Here is a 20539-nt window from a genome sequence, read left to right as displayed (position 1 = left end):
AGTTAGATTAATATTGTGTTTAAAACCTTTATTATCTTGTAAATAAATGTTTGTGGAATATACATGCTGGTCTCTTTAATGTTGCACAAGAGTGAATAATGCCAACCTCTGCTATGTCAAGAACTCCGATATCCTTCAACCTTTACTATCTATTTTGGTTATAGTTATTAATTTAATTATTAATCAACATTCCAAATTGATAGTTTAGTATATATAATGAGACTATATTAACGTTTTGGTCATTGGTCCCTGATTCCAGGGTGGTGCCCCGTTTATTATTGATGTTTATTGATAATCTTTATTAATATTAATAATTCTATGCAACTTCATTATCATCTTCATCGCAGCACACAGGTTTTGGCTGCATCTAAAGGCAGACGCGTCAGGAGCGCAACCTCCCAAGCACATTGGAAAGAAAAAGTGTTACACCTGGCGTTTTTCAAATGTTTTTAGACGCGGCATGTGCACGGTTCCTTTCATTGATACTGTGATGCATTTCTATTACATTGGTCTTTATAAATAAATTACAGCAAAGCTTTATTGAATGTGTATTCTCATGTTCTCATTCCCACATTGACTTTTCTTGTACATAGTTGTCCTCAGTCTCATTTGCTTAAATCGGTCATGGAGGAATCACAATTTAATTGAGACCTGTAAATTAGTTGTATTGTTCTTGTTAACTGTATTTTACGTAATATTAATATTTGTGGATGTGTTGTGGTTGTGCCTTTTGAGTAAAGTGAGAGAGTTTTGAAGCAGAAGGTTTGCTGGAGTTTACTATCCCTACACCTCAGAGCCCTCAAGTCACATGCTTATGTACATTCAGTTGTCTGAACAGCTTCAGGACTTAACAGCAGTATAACACCAGTATTACTATCCCTACACCTCAGAGCCCTCAAGTCACATGCTTATGTACATTCAGTTGTCTGAACAGCTTCAGGACTTAACAGCAGTATAACACCAGTATTACTATCTCTACACCTCAGAGCCCTCAAGTCACATGCTTATGTACATTCAGGTGTCTGAATAGCTTCAGGACTTAACGACAGTATTCCTAATTGCACTTCATGTTTACCAAACAAAGCAAGGTCAATATGGTTGCATCACATTATGTCACGTTCTATTACATGTTATATTGTTATATTATATTATTATTGTATTACATGTTTATTGTATTATAGTACATGCAGTGGTGGAAGAAGTTCTCAGATATTGTACTTCAGTAAAAGTAGCAATACTACCATGTAGAAATACTCTTTTACAAGTAAGAGTCCTGCATTTAAAAAAGTAAAAGTTCAAAAATATTATCATCTGAATATACTTAAAGTACCAAACATAAAAGTACTCATTATGAAGAATAATGTATATTATTGTATTCTAATTATTGATGCCTGAATGTGTTCATCACTTTAATGTTGCAGCTGGTAAAGGTGGAGCTCATTGTAATGACTTTATATACTGCTGGGTAGCTTAATCTATAATAATACATCATTTATTAGTTGATTATATTTTGTATTAATAATCTGAATCTGTAAAGTAACTAAAGCTGTAAGATAAATGTAGTGGAGGAAAAGTTTAGTATTTCCCTATGAGATGTAGTTGAGTAGAAGTAGAAAGTAGCAGAACATGGAAATACTCAAGTAAAGTAGAAGTACCTCAAAATTGTAATAAAGTACAGTATTTGAGTAATTGTACTTTGTTACATTCCACCACTGAGTACATTTTATACTGTTGTGTTTTTCAAAGCATTCTTTACTGTTCCTGTTGGAATAAAATAATTGTTAATTATTTAACTGCAAAGTAGTAATGTGTTTTTGATACCTTCACTTTTTTTGCATTAAATCATACCGGGATGCTGAAATTGATTGGATGTGGCTAAGCCCCGCCTAGAAAAATTTCCACCAACCGCCACGGTTCCTGGATTCTTTGAAAAAGCCTTGCAGTGCAGGATTACATGATCTTCAGTCAGAGAGACACTTCGGTCAATCTTTAACCACCTAAAGAAGACCTGCAGCTGAGAACTGCTCGGTTTGTGTGGACGTCTGAAGAATGGCGTTGTTTTTACTTGGAGGACGTTTCTTTAAATGCAGAACTGACATTAAGAGAGTCATCACAGCGACCCAGCCATACTGGTAATTGTTTTCTGTTTGATAACTGCACGAATATGTACATTCGATTTAACCACGGAGCGAGAAAACAAGAAATGCCTGACATGATGTTTGCAACATTTGTATAATTTTTGCAGAATTTCTCTGAAATATTGTTTGATTTAAAACCACTACATGGCATAGTATGTCCAGGCAGTTCAACATATACAGTATGCATAAAATAATATTGCTGAAATTGTTATAATCTTTAAATATATCAAAATCCCGCTGTAAAACCAACTGTAAATCTAAAGTATTTAATCAATCTATTAGCAGTAGTAGTAGTATTTTAGTTGCTGGTATTAGAATTGTTATATGGTATATTTTGATTTTTGAAATGAAAAATTAACAAATAAAGTTGCGTAAAAAAAATCCCAATAATAGAGAGTTATGCAATGATAACTACTGAAACTGAAACCATATGCCAACATCTACTCTACATTTAGGTAAATGTACAAGTCTCCACATGTTGAAATGTCCCAAATATGTAAGAAAAGTGGTGCAAAACTCTTTAAAATTACAAAATAATAACAATAACAATAGTAATAATTAAAATAATAATAATAATAATAGTTATGATTCAAATTTTGTTTTAAATTTGAGGAGCTTTTTCCCTTCAAAATAAAACAATCAAAAAAAATCTTAGAAGAAAATAATTTTCTATGAACTAGAATAAGATCAGTCATATCATTTCTATAATATAAATAGTCTTTTATTTTTCAACATATAAAATAAACCTCAACCAAATAAAAACCCTTTTGATTAGAACTCAGTGTTGAATTAAAAGCTTTTGCTATCAGGACATTTTGAATATCTGCACAAGTCCCCAAGACTTCATCTCAACTGAAGCATTTGTGCACTTTTTTTTAATTTCGTGACACTCCATCAAAGCAAAGCAGTGCAGCTTTGTGGTTTATTAAGGTATCCTAGCTGGCATGTTCAGGTCAGAGGCCTGAGTCATGTTTAACAGCAAGTCACAACGTGGATAGGAACAAAAATAAGAGAAAACTTGTTCTTATACCGCTTCTTGCATGAGGCCCAATGACTCCTACATCAAGATTCAGTCAAAATTATAAGAATGTTTAAAACAGAAGCTGTCGTTGAGGGTAATGGGGACCATGGTGTTGAGCATGTATCACAACCACTGATCAGAATTTTTTTAAGGCAAATGAAACTCAAGAACAATTTTTGGGGGGTTTTGCTGTGATGTTTTTCACTTGGCAGAACTATTCCATTCTTATCCATCACCATGACCATTACTGCCACCGTCTACCTGTCTGTTTCCCTGCAGCTCTTCGGTGGTCTCAGGCAGGCAGCATGTTAATGGAGTGGATCTGTACTATGAGAGGACAGGCAGAGGGAAACATGCTGTGCTGTTGATTCCTGGTACTTTGGGTAAATACAACAACACACCTCTTGTTAATGGTAGAGAGGAGACTTTCTGGCGAGACCTCTCACACATACCGTAGGCTATCTCTACCTCGTGTCCTTTACATGTTTATGTCCTCTAAGCCTGTGAAAACCTTTTTTTGTCTCTCCTACCACAGGGCACCCTGCGATTCATTTTGAACATCAGATGAAGTCTCTGAATAAGGAACGCTTTACACTAGTGGGCTTGGATTCCCGTGGTTACGGACAATCCCGCCCCCCAGCCAGAGACTATCCCCCTGACTTCTTCGAGATTGACGCAAAGGACGGAGTGGATCTGATGAAGGTCTCATCAATCTGTTGATCAGCCATGGGGGATAATTATTACCAATCTGAATGTCATACTAAGAAGCCCCCCCGGGGATAATATGGTGGGAAGAAACATACTGTAGGTGTGTAAATATGAGAGCATGGACTGATAAATTGAAGTTCAGTTTAGTGTAAAGTAACTTTGAAGCAAGTTAATTAGGGCTGTCATTCGATTACAATATTTAACCGCAATTAATGACATGATTGAAGTATTTAATACTTCAACATGGCAGTGGGTAAATTGATTTATGCAAATGTATGCATATTTTTATTATTGGAAATCAATTAACAACACAAAACAATGACAAATATTGTCCAGAAACCCTCACAGGTACTGCATTTAGTATAAAAACTATATGCTCAAATCATAACATGACAAACTCAAGCGCAACAGGCAACAACAGCTGTCAGTGTGTCAGTGTGCTGACTTGACTATGACTTGCCCCAAACTGCATGATTATCATAAAGTGGGCATGTCTCTAAAGGGGAGTCTTGTCGGTACCCATAGTACCTATTTTCATACACATATCTTGAGGTCAGAGGTCAAGGTATCCCTTTGAAAATTTCGATGCCAGTTTTTCCTCGCCAAAATTTAGCGCAAGTTCTGAGAGTTATTTGGCTTCTTTCGCAAAAAGCTTGTGTGACATGGCTGGTACCAATGGATTCCTTAGGTTTTGTAGTTTCATATGATGCCAGTATCTTCATTCTTGCTTTAAAACTGAGCTACAACCTAAAAATCTCATGTTGCGTTAAAGAAATTAGTGGCATTAGAAAAAATGTGACTGCCCTAAGAGTAATGTAAGACAGTATTACATTGTCACACCAGCTAAATGAAAGCACAGGCTAATAACTGGTTTCAGGATAATAGTGAAAAGACTATAATATCCTTTATGAAGCATAGACTTGAAATAAACAAATCAAAGGATTTTGCGTGGCACAATTATGTTAAAGCACAAATTATACCTCAAAATACCTCCTCTGATCTGTACTCCATCTTCAGATTAAGAAACTATGCATTAACAATCAAATAAGTTTTTAATAAATCTAATCCATACACTGCTCTGAGTGGCTGATGTATAAAGGGAAGCATTCTCACTTTTGCTGACACTGATGATAATCCCGATTGTTATATCAAACACAAAGTTTATCAATCCATGCTCTTGGTTTTGCACACAAATGTTCACATCAGTATTTTTTTTTTATTCCAATATGTAATTCACTGTCTAGCAAATATGTGCTCTGATTACCGAATTGTGTGATTAGAAGAAGGGAAACTAATTAACATCTGTATGTTCATTATTTAGTGCATTTGTTGCATATGAGACAATGTTAGTGATTGTATAGTATTTTTTTCATTTTATTGACAGGCACTGGGCTTTAGCAAGTTCTCTGTGATGGGTTGGAGTGCGGGAGGAACCGTCGCTCTGATTGCAGCAGCGAAGAACCCCGACCTGATTAAACAACTGGTTGTATGTGGGGCCAAAATCCAGGTTTTCGAGAAGGATAACGAGACTACTATGGGTAATCTGCCAATGTAGTTTACTACAAACTGTGAACTGTGCATGGTGTATTCTTTCCTAACTGTGTATATTGTGTGTCCTTGTGTCTGCATGGGTTTCGTAGAGATACGTGATGCATCCATGGCCAGATGGAAGAAAATAGAGCCGATTATGGAGATCTATGGAAAAGAAGCCTTTGCTAAAACCTGGGGGGGCTTTTTGGATGGGTATCTACAATATGCAAATAGACCAGGAGGTACTGAATCAATGTTGTTACAGACTCATTACACATGTGAAGCTGAAACTGAAAACCATCCGATATAATAAAATCAAGACATGGAGGGGAAATTCTTTGCAGTCATAATGCGATTATAAAGTAAGTTGTTGTTGTGATGGAAACAGTCTCAAGGCAGTTCGTGAAATAGTCGTGACATTGAATCTATTTTATTTGAGTACGTAGACAAGGAAATCCCTTTCTGATGCTCAGAACGACTTTCAACAACGTATTTTTTGTTCATTTTCCTACGAATGTCCAGCAACATGTGAAGCACGTGTCAATTTCCACTCTAATCTTTTAAAAGATAAAACTACTACTTAGTTAAGTTTAAGAAAAGATTGACTTGGTTAGGTTAAGGCAACAAAACTCAGTTAGGTTTAGGAAAAGATCGCAGTTTGGGTTAAAACAACACCGGAAGTGGCGCAATTTAGGAGGGAAAATATTAATTTCTGCCACAAGATCTCTACTACTTTCATACAAAAGGAACATATGAATGCTCTTTAATTTGGTTATGTTCTAATAAATTTCAGCTGAAAAGAGTAAAACCAAAACGTTAACTTAAATGTCCTCTGGTCAGGGAGTATCTGCGTGGAGCTTATGCCACTAATCAGCTGTCCAACCCTCATTGTCCATGGAGAGAAGGACAAAATGGTGTCCATCTCCGAAACACAGGTCATCCACAAACTCATCAAGGGATCACGGTGAGACAACAAACACACACACACACAACATCAACATCTTGAGACAAGTAGCCAGCCATCTTGTCTCTCTCCCTCTCTCTCTCTCTCACACCCACAAACCCACCCACACACACACACACACACACACACACACACACACGTACACACACATTTAAAGGGGAACATCACCTAAATTAAGTATTCCAATATGTGATTTTCATGGCCTAGGAAAGTTCAATCAATATTTGTGAACATGAGCTACTCTCTCTCAAAGCCAGAAACCAGAGAAGTAAGTCTCAAACTTATGATGTCATAGGGTATAAAGTGTGGAGCTGCTCCAGACAATGAATGGGAGACTGATTTTGTGGAACCACAGAATACCAAAATACCCAAATGAGCTTTATTCTATAGTAGTGTTCTCAGTTGTGAAACAGAAGATGTTCCCATATACTCAGAACATTCCTCTGGGTGCTCTCAGTGTCATCTATAACATCTTTCCCTATTCATTGTCTATGGAGCGGTTCCACACTTTATACCCTATGACATCACAAATTTGAGTTTTAGCCCTCTAGTTGTTGGATTTGGAAGAGAGTTGTTCATGCCTACTTTTATTTTTTGGACTGTCTTAGACCATAGGGAATAACATGTATGAATTTCGAAAATGGGCGTAGTAACCCTTTAAACAACATTACCATTACCTCAAATTCAGGAAATGACACTAGTGTCTTTTTTTCAATCCCAAATCTAGATTACACCTAATGCCAAATGGTGGCCACACTCTCCATGACGACTACCCTGATGAATTCAACAAACTGGTGGAAGACTTTCTGGAAGACTGATAGATTAATTAACACTGTGAAATAACAACCATGATCATTTTGTGGAGAAGAGAAGGGTGACTGCAAATATTTACACTACCAGACTTCATTTTAACTTTAATTATTTCATTCTACTCTGTTTTCATGAGGCATCAATTGTTAAATACTTTTCTATAATTACTTTTTTTATGAAGGAAGTAGGGGACTTATTTCCCATATTATGTAACTCTCTAACATTTGCTGTAATAATGGATAATTCAACGTTAAAAATCAAACACTAATGAAATGATCCATTAGCATTAATACGAGCCGTTACTTACAATTTATGAGCCCTTTATTAAAGTGGTACCAACAGTTACAACATGTTGATTTATATTTAATTTTTAATTTACACAGTAAACAGTGGTGGAATGTAACTAAAAACATTTACTCAAGTACAGTACTTGATTACAATTTTGAGGTACTTGTAATTTATTTGAGTATTTCCATTTTCTGCGACTATATACTCAACTAAATTTATTTGACTACAACATAAATCAACCAATACCTTATGATGTATTATTATGGATTAAGCTACCCAGCAGTATATAAAGTAGTTAAAATTAGCTCCACCTTTACCAGCTGCAACATTAAAGTGATGGACGCATTAATGCATCACTAATTATTATCCAACAATATTATTCTGAGATAGGCCATTGTGCATAATGAGTACTTTTGCTTTTGGTACTTTATGTAGGCTATATTTTGATTTTGTACTTTTACTAATGTAACATTTTGAATGCATGACTTTCACTTGTAAGTGTTTCTTGTAATGGAAATTGTGGGATTAAAGGTTTACGTGCATGTAATCTGAATGAAATGTAATCTTTGGTGGCTGTAGTAAATAAACTGGGGAAAAAAAGTTGTAATATTGTAAAAAGTAAGCTTTTCATGTCTTTTATATCATAAAGCAGGTTAAAGTTATATATAAATACTGTGAAAGTATCAAAACACTCAGTCCGTGGAGTTATACACATAGACCGTATTCAGAAACTGTGTGTTTGAAACAAGCCGTTATGATTTCTGTCCATTTGTGATGTCACAAATTTACAATATTTAGACCATTTCACAGTTTTAAACGTAAAATTAAATGTGTCCCAGTTTATTTCCTTTTGCAGTGTATCTGAATGACTTCAGCTGACAGGATGTAAACATCTTACATCTTACCCAAGCTGTTTCCTAGCAACGCAATCCCGTTGCTATTCCGTTGAAATGCGCTAAAACGGAGTGTTTCAGACAGAGCGTGAATACAGGCATATTCAGACAGACAGTATGAAAACATGAACCTGAAAATGAGCACGATAGGGGACCTTTAAGTAGTGGACTTCTCCTTTTTGTCAGTTCGTCTTCGCTCCTGCCTTGTCTGCCTTGTCTCCCATGTTAACCTTGCAATCCTGCCTGTGTTCCTGGTGTTCCTTGTGTCTTCCAGTTAGTACTTAGTTTAGGTTCTGATGTTTTTACCTTTGTACTTTGTTTTTGTTCCTCAGTCTGTTTTCTCAGTTTTTGATCCCTGTTTAGTTTTTACCACCAGCTAATCAATTAAAGCTCGCTTTTTGTTGGATTAATCTGTCGGCCTGGTGTCCAGCCTTTAAACTAAAACCCTGAGAACTTTAACCATATTTCTTGTAATGGAAATTGTGGTATTAAAAGTTGATGTGCATGTCATCTGAATGAAATGTAATCTTTAGTGGCTGTAGTAAATATGATGGGAGCAAACATCTGATGTGTTTAGTTTATGCTTCACATAGACAAGGTCTTGCATGCAAACTAACCATCTTTTCTAACCCACTGCATATCTAACACACATTAAGATCACATACAGAAACTGTGAATTAGTTAAACATAAACATACAGCTTCAGATAATCTTAACCCCCACATCACCCCCCCTCCCCTCTGTCCTTCTTGAGCACATGTGTTCCGAAGAACAAAGAGGTCACGTGATGACATGCTGGCGGCCATCTTTGATTCCGCCATCTTTGTAGTTTTACAGTGCTCGCCATTTTGGTCTGTAGGCCATTCAGACATTTTGAAACAAGACGCCATCTTGTTCCCCCCCCCTCTCTCTCTCACACACACACACACACACACACACACACACACACACACACACACGCACACACTGTGTTTGGTTTGTTTAGTTTAGTTATTTAGTTAGATTAATATTGTGTTTAAAACCTTTATTATCTTGTAAATAAATGTTTGTGGAATATACATGCTGGTCTCTTTAATGTTGCACAAGAGTGAATAATGCCAACCTCTGCTATGTCAAGAACTCCGATATCCTTCAACCTTTACTATCTATTTTGGTTATAGTTATTAATTTAATTATTAATCAACATTCCAAATTGATAGTTTAGTATATATAATGAGACTATATTAACGTTTTGGTCATTGGTCCCTGATTCCAGGGTGGTGCCCCGTTTATTATTGATGTTTATTGATAATCTTTATTAATATTAATAATTCTATGCAACTTCATTATCATCTTCATCGCAGCACACAGGTTTTGGCTGCATCTAAAGGCAGACGCGTCAGGAGCGCAACCTCCCAAGCACATTGGAAAGAAAAAGTGTTACACCTGGCGTTTTTCAAATGTTTTTAGACGCGGCATGTGCACGGTTCCTTTCATTGATACTGTGATGCATTTCTATTACATTGGTCTTTATAAATAAATTACAGCAAAGCTTTATTGAATGTGTATTCTCATGTTCTCATTCCCACATTGACTTTTCTTGTACATAGTTGTCCTCAGTCTCATTTGCTTAAATCGGTCATGGAGGAATCACAATTTAATTGAGACCTGTAAATTAGTTGTATTGTTCTTGTTAACTGTATTTTACGTAATATTAATATTTGTGGATGTGTTGTGGTTGTGCCTTTTGAGTAAAGTGAGAGAGTTTTGAAGCAGAAGGTTTGCTGGAGTTTACTATCCCTACACCTCAGAGCCCTCAAGTCACATGCTTATGTACATTCAGTTGTCTGAACAGCTTCAGGACTTAACAGCAGTATAACACCAGTATTACTATCCCTACACCTCAGAGCCCTCAAGTCACATGCTTATGTACATTCAGGTGTCTGAATAGCTTCAGGACTTAACGACAGTATTCCTAATTGCACTTCATGTTTACCAAACAAAGCAAGGTCAATATGGTTGCATCACATTATGTCACGTTCTATTACATGTTATATTGTTATATTATATTATTATTGTATTACATGTTTATTGTATTATAGTACATGCAGTGGTGGAAGAAGTTCTCAGATATTGTACTTCAGTAAAAGTAGCAATACTACCATGTAGAAATACTCTTTTACAAGTAAGAGTCCTGCATTTAAAAAAGTAAAAGTTCAAAAATATTATCATCTGAATATACTTAAAGTACCAAACATAAAAGTACTCATTATGAAGAATAATGTATATTATTGTATTCTAATTATTGATGCCTGAATGTGTTCATCACTTTAATGTTGCAGCTGGTAAAGGTGGAGCTCATTGTAATGACTTTATATACTGCTGGGTAGCTTAATCTATAATAATACATCATTTATTAGTTGATTATATTTTGTATTAATAATCTGAATCTGTAAAGTAACTAAAGCTGTAAGATAAATGTAGTGGAGGAAAAGTTTAGTATTTCCCTATGAGATGTAGTTGAGTAGAAGTAGAAAGTAGCAGAACATGGAAATACTCAAGTAAAGTAGAAGTACCTCAAAATTGTAATAAAGTACAGTATTTGAGTAATTGTACTTTGTTACATTCCACCACTGAGTACATTTTATACTGTTGTGTTTTTCAAAGCATTCTTTACTGTTCCTGTTGGAATAAAATAATTGTTAATTATTTAACTGCAAAGTAGTAATGTGTTTTTGATACCTTCACTTTTTTTGCATTAAATCATACCGGGATGCTGAAATTGATTGGATGTGGCTAAGCCCCGCCTAGAAAAATTTCCACCAACCGCCACGGTTCCTGGATTCTTTGAAAAAGCCTTGCAGTGCAGGATTACATGATCTTCAGTCAGAGAGACACTTCGGTCAATCTTTAACCACCTAAAGAAGACCTGCAGCTGAGAACTGCTCGGTTTGTGTGGACGTCTGAAGAATGGCGTTGTTTTTACTTGGAGGACGTTTCTTTAAATGCAGAACTGACATTAAGAGAGTCATCACAGCGACCCAGCCATACTGGTAATTGTTTTCTGTTTGATAACTGCACGAATATGTACATTCGATTTAACCACGGAGCGAGAAAACAAGAAATGCCTGACATGATGTTTGCAACATTTGTATAATTTTTGCAGAATTTCTCTGAAATATTGTTTGATTTAAAACCACTACATGGCATAGTATGTCCAGGCAGTTCAACATATACAGTATGCATAAAATAATATTGCTGAAATTGTTATAATCTTTAAATATATCAAAATCCCGCTGTAAAACCAACTGTAAATCTAAAGTATTTAATCAATCTATTAGCAGTAGTAGTAGTATTTTAGTTGCTGGTATTAGAATTGTTATATGGTATATTTTGATTTTTGAAATGAAAAATTAACAAATAAAGTTGCGTAAAAAAAATCCCAATAATAGAGAGTTATGCAATGATAACTACTGAAACTGAAACCATATGCCAACATCTACTCTACATTTAGGTAAATGTACAAGTCTCCACATGTTGAAATGTCCCAAATATGTAAGAAAAGTGGTGCAAAACTCTTTAAAATTACAAAATAATAACAATAACAATAGTAATAATTAAAATAATAATAATAATAATAGTTATGATTCAAATTTTGTTTTAAATTTGAGGAGCTTTTTCCCTTCAAAATAAAACAATCAAAAAAAATCTTAGAAGAAAATAATTTTCTATGAACTAGAATAAGATCAGTCATATCATTTCTATAATATAAATAGTCTTTTATTTTTCAACATATAAAATAAACCTCAACCAAATAAAAACCCTTTTGATTAGAACTCAGTGTTGAATTAAAAGCTTTTGCTATCAGGACATTTTGAATATCTGCACAAGTCCCCAAGACTTCATCTCAACTGAAGCATTTGTGCACTTTTTTTTAATTTCGTGACACTCCATCAAAGCAAAGCAGTGCAGCTTTGTGGTTTATTAAGGTATCCTAGCTGGCATGTTCAGGTCAGAGGCCTGAGTCATGTTTAACAGCAAGTCACAACGTGGATAGGAACAAAAATAAGAGAAAACTTGTTCTTATACCGCTTCTTGCATGAGGCCCAATGACTCCTACATCAAGATTCAGTCAAAATTATAAGAATGTTTAAAACAGAAGCTGTCGTTGAGGGTAATGGGGACCATGGTGTTGAGCATGTATCACAACCACTGATCAGAATTTTTTTAAGGCAAATGAAACTCAAGAACAATTTTTGGGGGGTTTTGCTGTGATGTTTTTCACTTGGCAGAACTATTCCATTCTTATCCATCACCATGACCATTACTGCCACCGTCTACCTGTCTGTTTCCCTGCAGCTCTTCGGTGGTCTCAGGCAGGCAGCATGTTAACGGAGTGGATCTGTACTATGAGAGGACAGGCAGAGGGAAACATGCTGTGCTGTTGGTTCCTGGTACTTTGGGTAAATACAACAACACACCTCTTGTTAATGGTAGAGAGGAGACTTTCTGGCGAGACCTCTCACACATACCGTAGGCTATCTCTACCTCGTGTCCTTTACATGTTTATGTCCTCTAAGCCTGTGAAAACCTTTTTTTGTCTCTCCTACCACAGGGCACCCTGCGATTCATTTTGAACATCAGATGAAGTCTCTGAATAAGGAACGCTTTACACTAGTGGGCTTGGATTCCCGTGGTTACGGACAATCCCGCCCCCCAGCCAGAGACTATCCCCCTGACTTCTTCGAGATTGACGCAAAGGACGGAGTGGATCTGATGAAGGTCTCATCAATCTGTTGATCAGCCATGGGGGATAATTATTACCAATCTGAATGTCATACTAAGAAGCCCCCCCGGGGATAATATGGTGGGAAGAAACATACTGTAGGTGTGTAAATATGAGAGCATGGACTGATAAATTGAAGTTCAGTTTAGTGTAAAGTAACTTTGAAGCAAGTTAATTAGGGCTGTCATTCGATTACAATATTTAACCGCAATTAATGACATGATTGAAGTATTTAATACTTCAACATGGCAGTGGGTAAATTGATTTATGCAAATGTATGCATATTTTTATTATTGGAAATCAATTAACAACACAAAACAATGACAAATATTGTCCAGAAACCCTCACAGGTACTGCATTTAGTATAAAAACTATATGCTCAAATCATAACATGACAAACTCAAGCGCAACAGGCAACAACAGCTGTCAGTGTGTCAGTGTGCTGACTTGACTATGACTTGCCCCAAACTGCATGATTATCATAAAGTGGGCATGTCTCTAAAGGGGAGTCTTGTCGGTACCCATAGTACCTATTTTCATACACATATCTTGAGGTCAGAGGTCAAGGTATCCCTTTGAAAATTTCGATGCCAGTTTTTCCTCGCCAAAATTTAGCGCAAGTTCTGAGAGTTATTTGGCTTCTTTCGCAAAAAGCTTGTGTGACATGGCTGGTACCAATGGATTCCTTAGGTTTTGTAGTTTCATATGATGCCAGTATCTTCATTCTTGCTTTAAAACTGAGCTACAACCTAAAAATCTCATGTTGCGTTAAAGAAATTAGTGGCATTAGAAAAAATGTGACTGCCCTAAGAGTAATGTAAGACAGTATTACATTGTCACACCAGCTAAATGAAAGCACAGGCTAATAACTGGTTTCAGGATAATAGTGAAAAGACTATAATATCCTTTATGAAGCATAGACTTGAAATAAACAAATCAAAGGATTTTGCGTGGCACAATTATGTTAAAGCACAAATTATACCTCAAAATACCTCCTCTGATCTGTACTCCATCTTCAGATTAAGAAACTATGCATTAACAATCAAATACGTTTTTAATAAATCTAATCCATACACTGCTCTGAGTGGCTGATGTATAAAGGGAAGCATTCTCACTTTTGCTGACACTGATGATAATCCCGATTGTTATATCAAACACAAAGTTTATCAATCCATGCTCTTGGTTTTGCACACAAATGTTCACATCAGTATTTTTTTTTTATTCCAATATGTAATTCACTGTCTAGCAAATATGTGCTCTGATTACCGAATTGTGTGATTAGAAGAAGGGAAACTAATTAACATCTGTATGTTCATTATTTAGTGCATTTGTTGCATATGAGACAATGTTAGTGATTGTATAGTATTTTTTTCATTTTATTGACAGGCACTGGGCTTTAGCAAGTTCTCTGTGATGGGTTGGAGTGCGGGAGGAACCGTCGCTCTGATTGCAGCAGCGAAGAACCCCGACCTGATTAAACAACTGGTTGTATGTGGGGCCAAAATCCAGGTTTTCGAGAAGGATAACGAGACTACTATGGGTAATCTGCCAATGTAGTTTACTACAAACTGTGAACTGTGCATGGTGTATTCTTTCCTAACTGTGTATATTGTGTGTCCTTGTGTCTGCATGGGTTTCGTAGAGATACGTGATGCATCCATGGCCAGATGGAAGAAAATAGAGCCGATTATGGAGATCTATGGAAAAGAAGCCTTTGCTAAAACCTGGGGGGGCTTTTTGGATGGGTATCTACAATATGCAAATAGACCAGGAGGTACTGAATCAATGTTGTTACAGACTCATTACACATGTGAAGCTGAAACTGAAAACCATCCGATATAATAAAATCAAGACATGGAGGGGAAATTCTTTGCAGTCATAATGCGATTATAAAGTAAGTTGTTGTTGTGATGGAAACAGTCTCAAGGCAGTTCGTGAAATAGTCGTGACATTGAATCTATTTTATTTGAGTACGTAGACAAGGAAATCCCTTTCTGATGCTCAGAACGACTTTCAACAACGTATTTTTTGTTCATTTTCCTACGAATGTCCAGCAACATGTGAAGCACGTGTCAATTTCCACTCTAATCTTTTAAAAGATAAAACTACTACTTAGTTAAGTTTAAGAAAAGATTGACTTGGTTAGGTTAAGGCAACAAAACTCAGTTAGGTTTAGGAAAAGATCGCAGTTTGGGTTAAAACAACACCGGAAGTGGCGCAATTTAGGAGGGAAAATATTCATTTCTGCCACAAGATCTCTACTACTTTCATACAAAAGGAACATATGAATGCTCTTTAATTTGGTTATGTTCTAATAAATTTCAGCTGAAAAGAGTAAAACCAAAACGTTAACTTAAATGTCCTCTGGTCAGGGAGTATCTGCGTGGAGCTTATGCCACTAATCAGCTGTCCAACCCTCATTGTCCATGGAGAGAAGGACAAAATGGTGTCCATCTCCGAAACACAGGTCATCCACAAACTCATCAAGGGATCACGGTGAGACAACAAACACACACACACACAACATCAACATCTTGAGACAAGTAGCCAGCCATCTTGTCTCTCTCCCTCTCTCTCTCTCTCACACCCACACACAAACCCACCCACACACACACCCACACACACACACACACACACACACACACACACACACACACACACACACACACACACACACACACACACACACACATTTAAAGGGGAACATCACCTAAATTAAGTATTCCAATATGTTATTTTCATGGCCTAGGAAAGTTCAATCAATATTTTTGAACATGTGCTACTCTCTCTCAAAGCCAGAAACCAGAGAAGTAAGTCTCAAACTTATGATGTCATAGGGTATAAAGTGTGGAGCTGCTCCAGACAATGAATGGGAGACTGATTTTGTGGAACCACAGAATACCAAAATACCCAAATGAGCTTTATTCTATAGTAGTGTTCTCAGTTGTGAAACAGAAGATGTTCCCATATACTCAGAACATTCCTCTGGGTGCTCTCAGTGTCATCTATAACATCTTTCCCTATTCATTGTCTATGGAGCGGTTCCACACTTTATACCCTATGACATCACAAATTTGAGTTTTAGCCCTCTAGTTGTTGGATTTGGAAGAGAGTTGTTCATGCCTACTTTTATTTTTTGGACTGTCTTAGACCATAGGGAATAACATGTATGAATTTCGAAAATGGGCGTAGTAACCCTTTAAACAACATTACCATTACCTCAAATTCAGGAAATGACACTAGTGTCTTTTTTTCAATCCCAAATCTAGATTACACCTAATGCCAAATGGTGGCCACACTCTCCATGACGACTACCCTGATGAATTCAACAAACTGGTGGAAGACTTTCTGGAAGACTGATAGATTAATTAACACTGTGAAATAACAACCATGATCATTTTGTGGAGAAGAGAAGGGTGACTGCAAATATTTACACTACCAGACTTCATTTTAACTTTAATTATTTCATTCTACTCTGTTTTCATGAGGCATCAATTGTTAAATACTTTTCTATAATTACTTTTTTTATGAAGGAAGTAGGGGACTTATTTCCCATATTATGTAACTCTCTAACATTTGCTGTAATAATGGATAATTCAACGTTAAAAATCAAACACTAATGAAATGATCCATTAGCATTAATACGAGCCGTTACTTACAATTTATGAGCCCTTTATTAAAGTGGTACCAACAGTTACAACATGTTGATTTATATTTAATTTTTAATTTACACAGTAAACAGTGGTGGAATGTAACTAAAAACATTTACTCAAGTACAGTACTTGATTACAATTTTGAGGTACTTGTAATTTATTTGAGTATTTCCATTTTCTGCGACTATATACTCAACTAAATTTATTTGACTACAACATAAATCAACCAATACCTTATGATGTATTATTATGGATTAAGCTACCCAGCAGTATATAAAGTAGTTAAAATTAGCTCCACCTTTACCAGCTGCAACATTAAAGTGATGGACGCATTAATGCATCACTAATTATTATCCAACAATATTATTCTGAGATAGGCCATTGTGCATAATGAGTACTTTTGCTTTTGGTACTTTATGTAGGCTATATTTTGATTTTGTACTTTTACTAATGTAACATTTTGAATGCATGACTTTCACTTGTAAGTGTTTCTTGTAATGGAAATTGTGGGATTAAAGGTTTACGTGCATGTAATCTGAATGAAATGTAATCTTTGGTGGCTGTAGTAAATAAACTGGGGAAAAAAAGTTGTAATATTGTAAAAAGTAAGCTTTTCATGTCTTTTATATCATAAAGCAGGTTAAAGTTATATATAAATACTGTGAAAGTATCAAAACACTCAGTCCGTGGAGTTATACACATAGACCGTATTCAGAAACTGTGTGTTTGAAACAAGCCGTTATGATTTCTGTCCATTTGTGATGTCACAAATTTACAATATTTAGACCATTTCACAGTTTTAAACGTAAAATTAAATGTGTCCCAGTTTATTTCCTTTTGCAGTGTATCTGAATGACTTCAGCTGACAGGATGTAAACATCTTACATCTTACCCAAGCTGTTTCCTAGCAACGCAATCCCGTTGCTATTCCGTTGAAATGCGCTAAAACGGAGTGTTTCAGACAGAGCGTGAATACAGGCATATTCAGACAGACAGTATGAAAACATGAACCTGAAAATGAGCACGATAGGGGACCTTTAAGTAGTGGACTTCTCCTTTTTGTCAGTTCGTCTTCGCTCCTGCCTTGTCTGCCTTGTCTCCCATGTTAACCTTGCAATCCTGCCTGTGTTCCTGGTGTTCCTTGTGTCTTCCAGTTAGTACTTAGTTTAGGTTCTGATGTTTTTACCTTTGTACTTTGTTTTTGTTCCTCAGTCTGTTTTCTCAGTTTTTGATCCCTGTTTAGTTTTTACCACCAGCTAATCAATTAAAGCTCGCTTTTTGTTGGATTAATCTGTCGGCCTGGTGTCCAGCCTTTAAACTAAAACCCTGAGAACTTTAACCATATTTCTTGTAATGGAAATTGTGGTATTAAAAGTTGATGTGCATGTCATCTGAATGAAATGTAATCTTTAGTGGCTGTAGTAAATATGATGGGAGCAAACATCTGATGTGTTTAGTTTATGCTTCACATAGACAAGGTCTTGCATGCAAACTAACCATCTTTTCTAACCCACTGCATATCTAACACACATTAAGATCACATACAGAAACTGTGAATTAGTTAAACATAAACATACAGCTTCAGATAATCTTAACCCCCACATCACCCCCCCTCCCCTCTGTCCTTCTTGAGCACATGTGTTCCGAAGAACAAAGAGGTCACGTGATGACATGCTGGCGGCCATCTTTGATTCCGCCATCTTTGTAGTTTTACAGTGCTCGCCATTTTGGTCTGTAGGCCATTCAGACATTTTGAAACAAGACGCCATCTTGTTCCCCCCCCCTCTCTCTCTCACACACACACACACACACACACACACACACACACACACACACGCACACACTGTGTTTGGTTTGTTTAGTTTAGTTATTTAGTTAGATTAATATTGTGTTTAAAACCTTTATTATCTTGTAAATAAATGTTTGTGGAATATACATGCTGGTCTCTTTAATGTTGCACAAGAGTGAATAATGCCAACCTCTGCTATGTCAAGAACTCCGATATCCTTCAACCTTTACTATCTATTTTGGTTATAGTTATTAATTTAATTATTAATCAACATTCCAAATTGATAGTTTAGTATATATAATGAGACTATATTAACGTTTTGGTCATTGGTCCCTGATTCCAGGGTGGTGCCCCGTTTATTATTGATGTTTATTGATAATCTTTATTAATATTAATAATTCTATGCAACTTCATTATCATCTTCATCGCAGCACACAGGTTTTGGCTGCATCTAAAGGCAGACGCGTCAGGAGCGCAACCTCCCAAGCACATTGGAAAGAAAAAGTGTTACACCTGGCGTTTTTCAAATGTTTTTAGACGCGGCATGTGCACGGTTCCTTTCATTGATACTGTGATGCATTTCTATTACATTGGTCTTTATAAATAAATTACAGCAAAGCTTTATTGAATGTGTATTCTCATGTTCTCATTCCCACATTGACTTTTCTTGTACATAGTTGTCCTCAGTCTCATTTGCTTAAATCGGTCATGGAGGAATCACAATTTAATTGAGACCTGTAAATTAGTTGTATTGTTCTTGTTAACTGTATTTTACGTAATATTAATATTTGTGGATGTGTTGTGGTTGTGCCTTTTGAGTAAAGTGAGAGAGTTTTGAAGCAGAAGGTTTGCTGGAGTTTACTATCCCTACACCTCAGAGCCCTCAAGTCACATGCTTATGTACATTCAGTTGTCTGAACAGCTTCAGGACTTAACAGCAGTATAACACCAGTATTACTATCTCTACACCTCAGAGCCCTCAAGTCACATGCTTATGTACATTCAGTTGTCTGAACAGCTTCAGGACTTAACAGCAGTATAACACCAGTATTACTATCTCTACACCTCAGAGCCCTCAAGTCACATGCTTATGTACATTCAGGTGTCTGAATAGCTTCAGGACTTAACGACAGTATTCCTAATTGCACTTCATGTTTACCAAACAAAGCAAGGTCAATATGGTTGCATCACATTATGTCACGTTCTATTACATGTTATATTGTTATATTATATTATTATTGTATTACATGTTTATTGTATTATAGTACATGCAGTGGTGGAAGAAGTTCTCAGATATTGTACTTCAGTAAAAGTAGCAATACTACCATGTAGAAATACTCTTTTACAAGTAAGAGTCCTGCATTTAAAAAAGTAAAAGTTCAAAAATATTATCATCTGAATATACTTAAAGTACCAAACATAAAAGTACTCATTATGAAGAATAATGTATATTATTGTATTCTAATTATTGATGCCTGAATGTGTTCATCACTTTAATGTTGCAGCTGGTAAAGGTGGAGCTCATTGTAATGACTTTATATACTGCTGGGTAGCTTAATCTATAATAATACATCATTTATTAGTTGATTATATTTTGTATTAATAATCTGAATCTGTAAAGTAACTAAAGCTGTAAGATAAATGTAGTGGAGGAAAAGTTTAGTATTTCCCTATGAGATGTAGTTGAGTAGAAGTAGAAAGTAGCAGAACATGGAAATACTCAAGTAAAGTAGAAGTACCTCAAAATTGTAATAAAGTACAGTATTTGAGTAATTGTACTTTGTTACATTCCACCACTGAGTACATTTTATACTGTTGTGTTTTTCAAAGCATTCTTTACTGTTCCTGTTGGAATAAAATAATTGTTAATTATTTAACTGCAAAGTAGTAATGTGTTTTTGATACCTTCACTTTTTTTGCATTAAATCATACCGGGATGCTGAAATTGATTGGATGTGGCTAAGCCCCGCCTAGAAAAATT

General features: G+C 35.9%; 4 protein-coding genes across 7 annotated transcripts in view; 3 read left to right on the top strand and 1 right to left on the bottom strand.

Moving 5' to 3' along the window:
• Window positions 1–20539, bottom strand: part of dcc (DCC netrin 1 receptor) — a 330153-nt gene that overhangs the window by 120049 nt on the left and 189565 nt on the right. The gene's annotated exons all lie outside the window — the stretch shown is intronic.
• Window positions 1–20539, top strand: part of spina (spindlin a) — a 391527-nt gene that overhangs the window by 234100 nt on the left and 136888 nt on the right. The window lies entirely within an intron of this gene.
• On the top strand, window positions 1936–7444 carry LOC141757131 (valacyclovir hydrolase-like). Its single transcript, XM_074617409.1, has 7 exons — window positions 1936–2132; window positions 3439–3542; window positions 3695–3861; window positions 5252–5405; window positions 5508–5639; window positions 6238–6361; window positions 7089–7444. Exons 1-7 carry the CDS (start codon window positions 2050–2052, stop codon window positions 7177–7179), a joined length of 855 nt encoding a protein of 284 aa, XP_074473510.1. The 5' UTR covers window positions 1936–2049; the 3' UTR covers window positions 7180–7444.
• LOC141757135 (valacyclovir hydrolase-like) lies at window positions 11187–16741 on the top strand. Its single transcript, XM_074617412.1, has 7 exons — window positions 11187–11383; window positions 12690–12793; window positions 12946–13112; window positions 14503–14656; window positions 14759–14890; window positions 15489–15612; window positions 16386–16741. Exons 1-7 carry the CDS (start codon window positions 11301–11303, stop codon window positions 16474–16476), a joined length of 855 nt encoding a protein of 284 aa, XP_074473513.1. The 5' UTR covers window positions 11187–11300; the 3' UTR covers window positions 16477–16741.

This window comes from Sebastes fasciatus, chromosome 19 (assembly GCF_043250625.1).
Source record: "Sebastes fasciatus isolate fSebFas1 chromosome 19, fSebFas1.pri, whole genome shotgun sequence".
Lineage (NCBI taxonomy): Eukaryota > Metazoa > Chordata > Actinopteri > Perciformes > Sebastidae > Sebastes > Sebastes fasciatus.
This window is presented reverse-complemented; position numbering and strand designations above follow the sequence as displayed.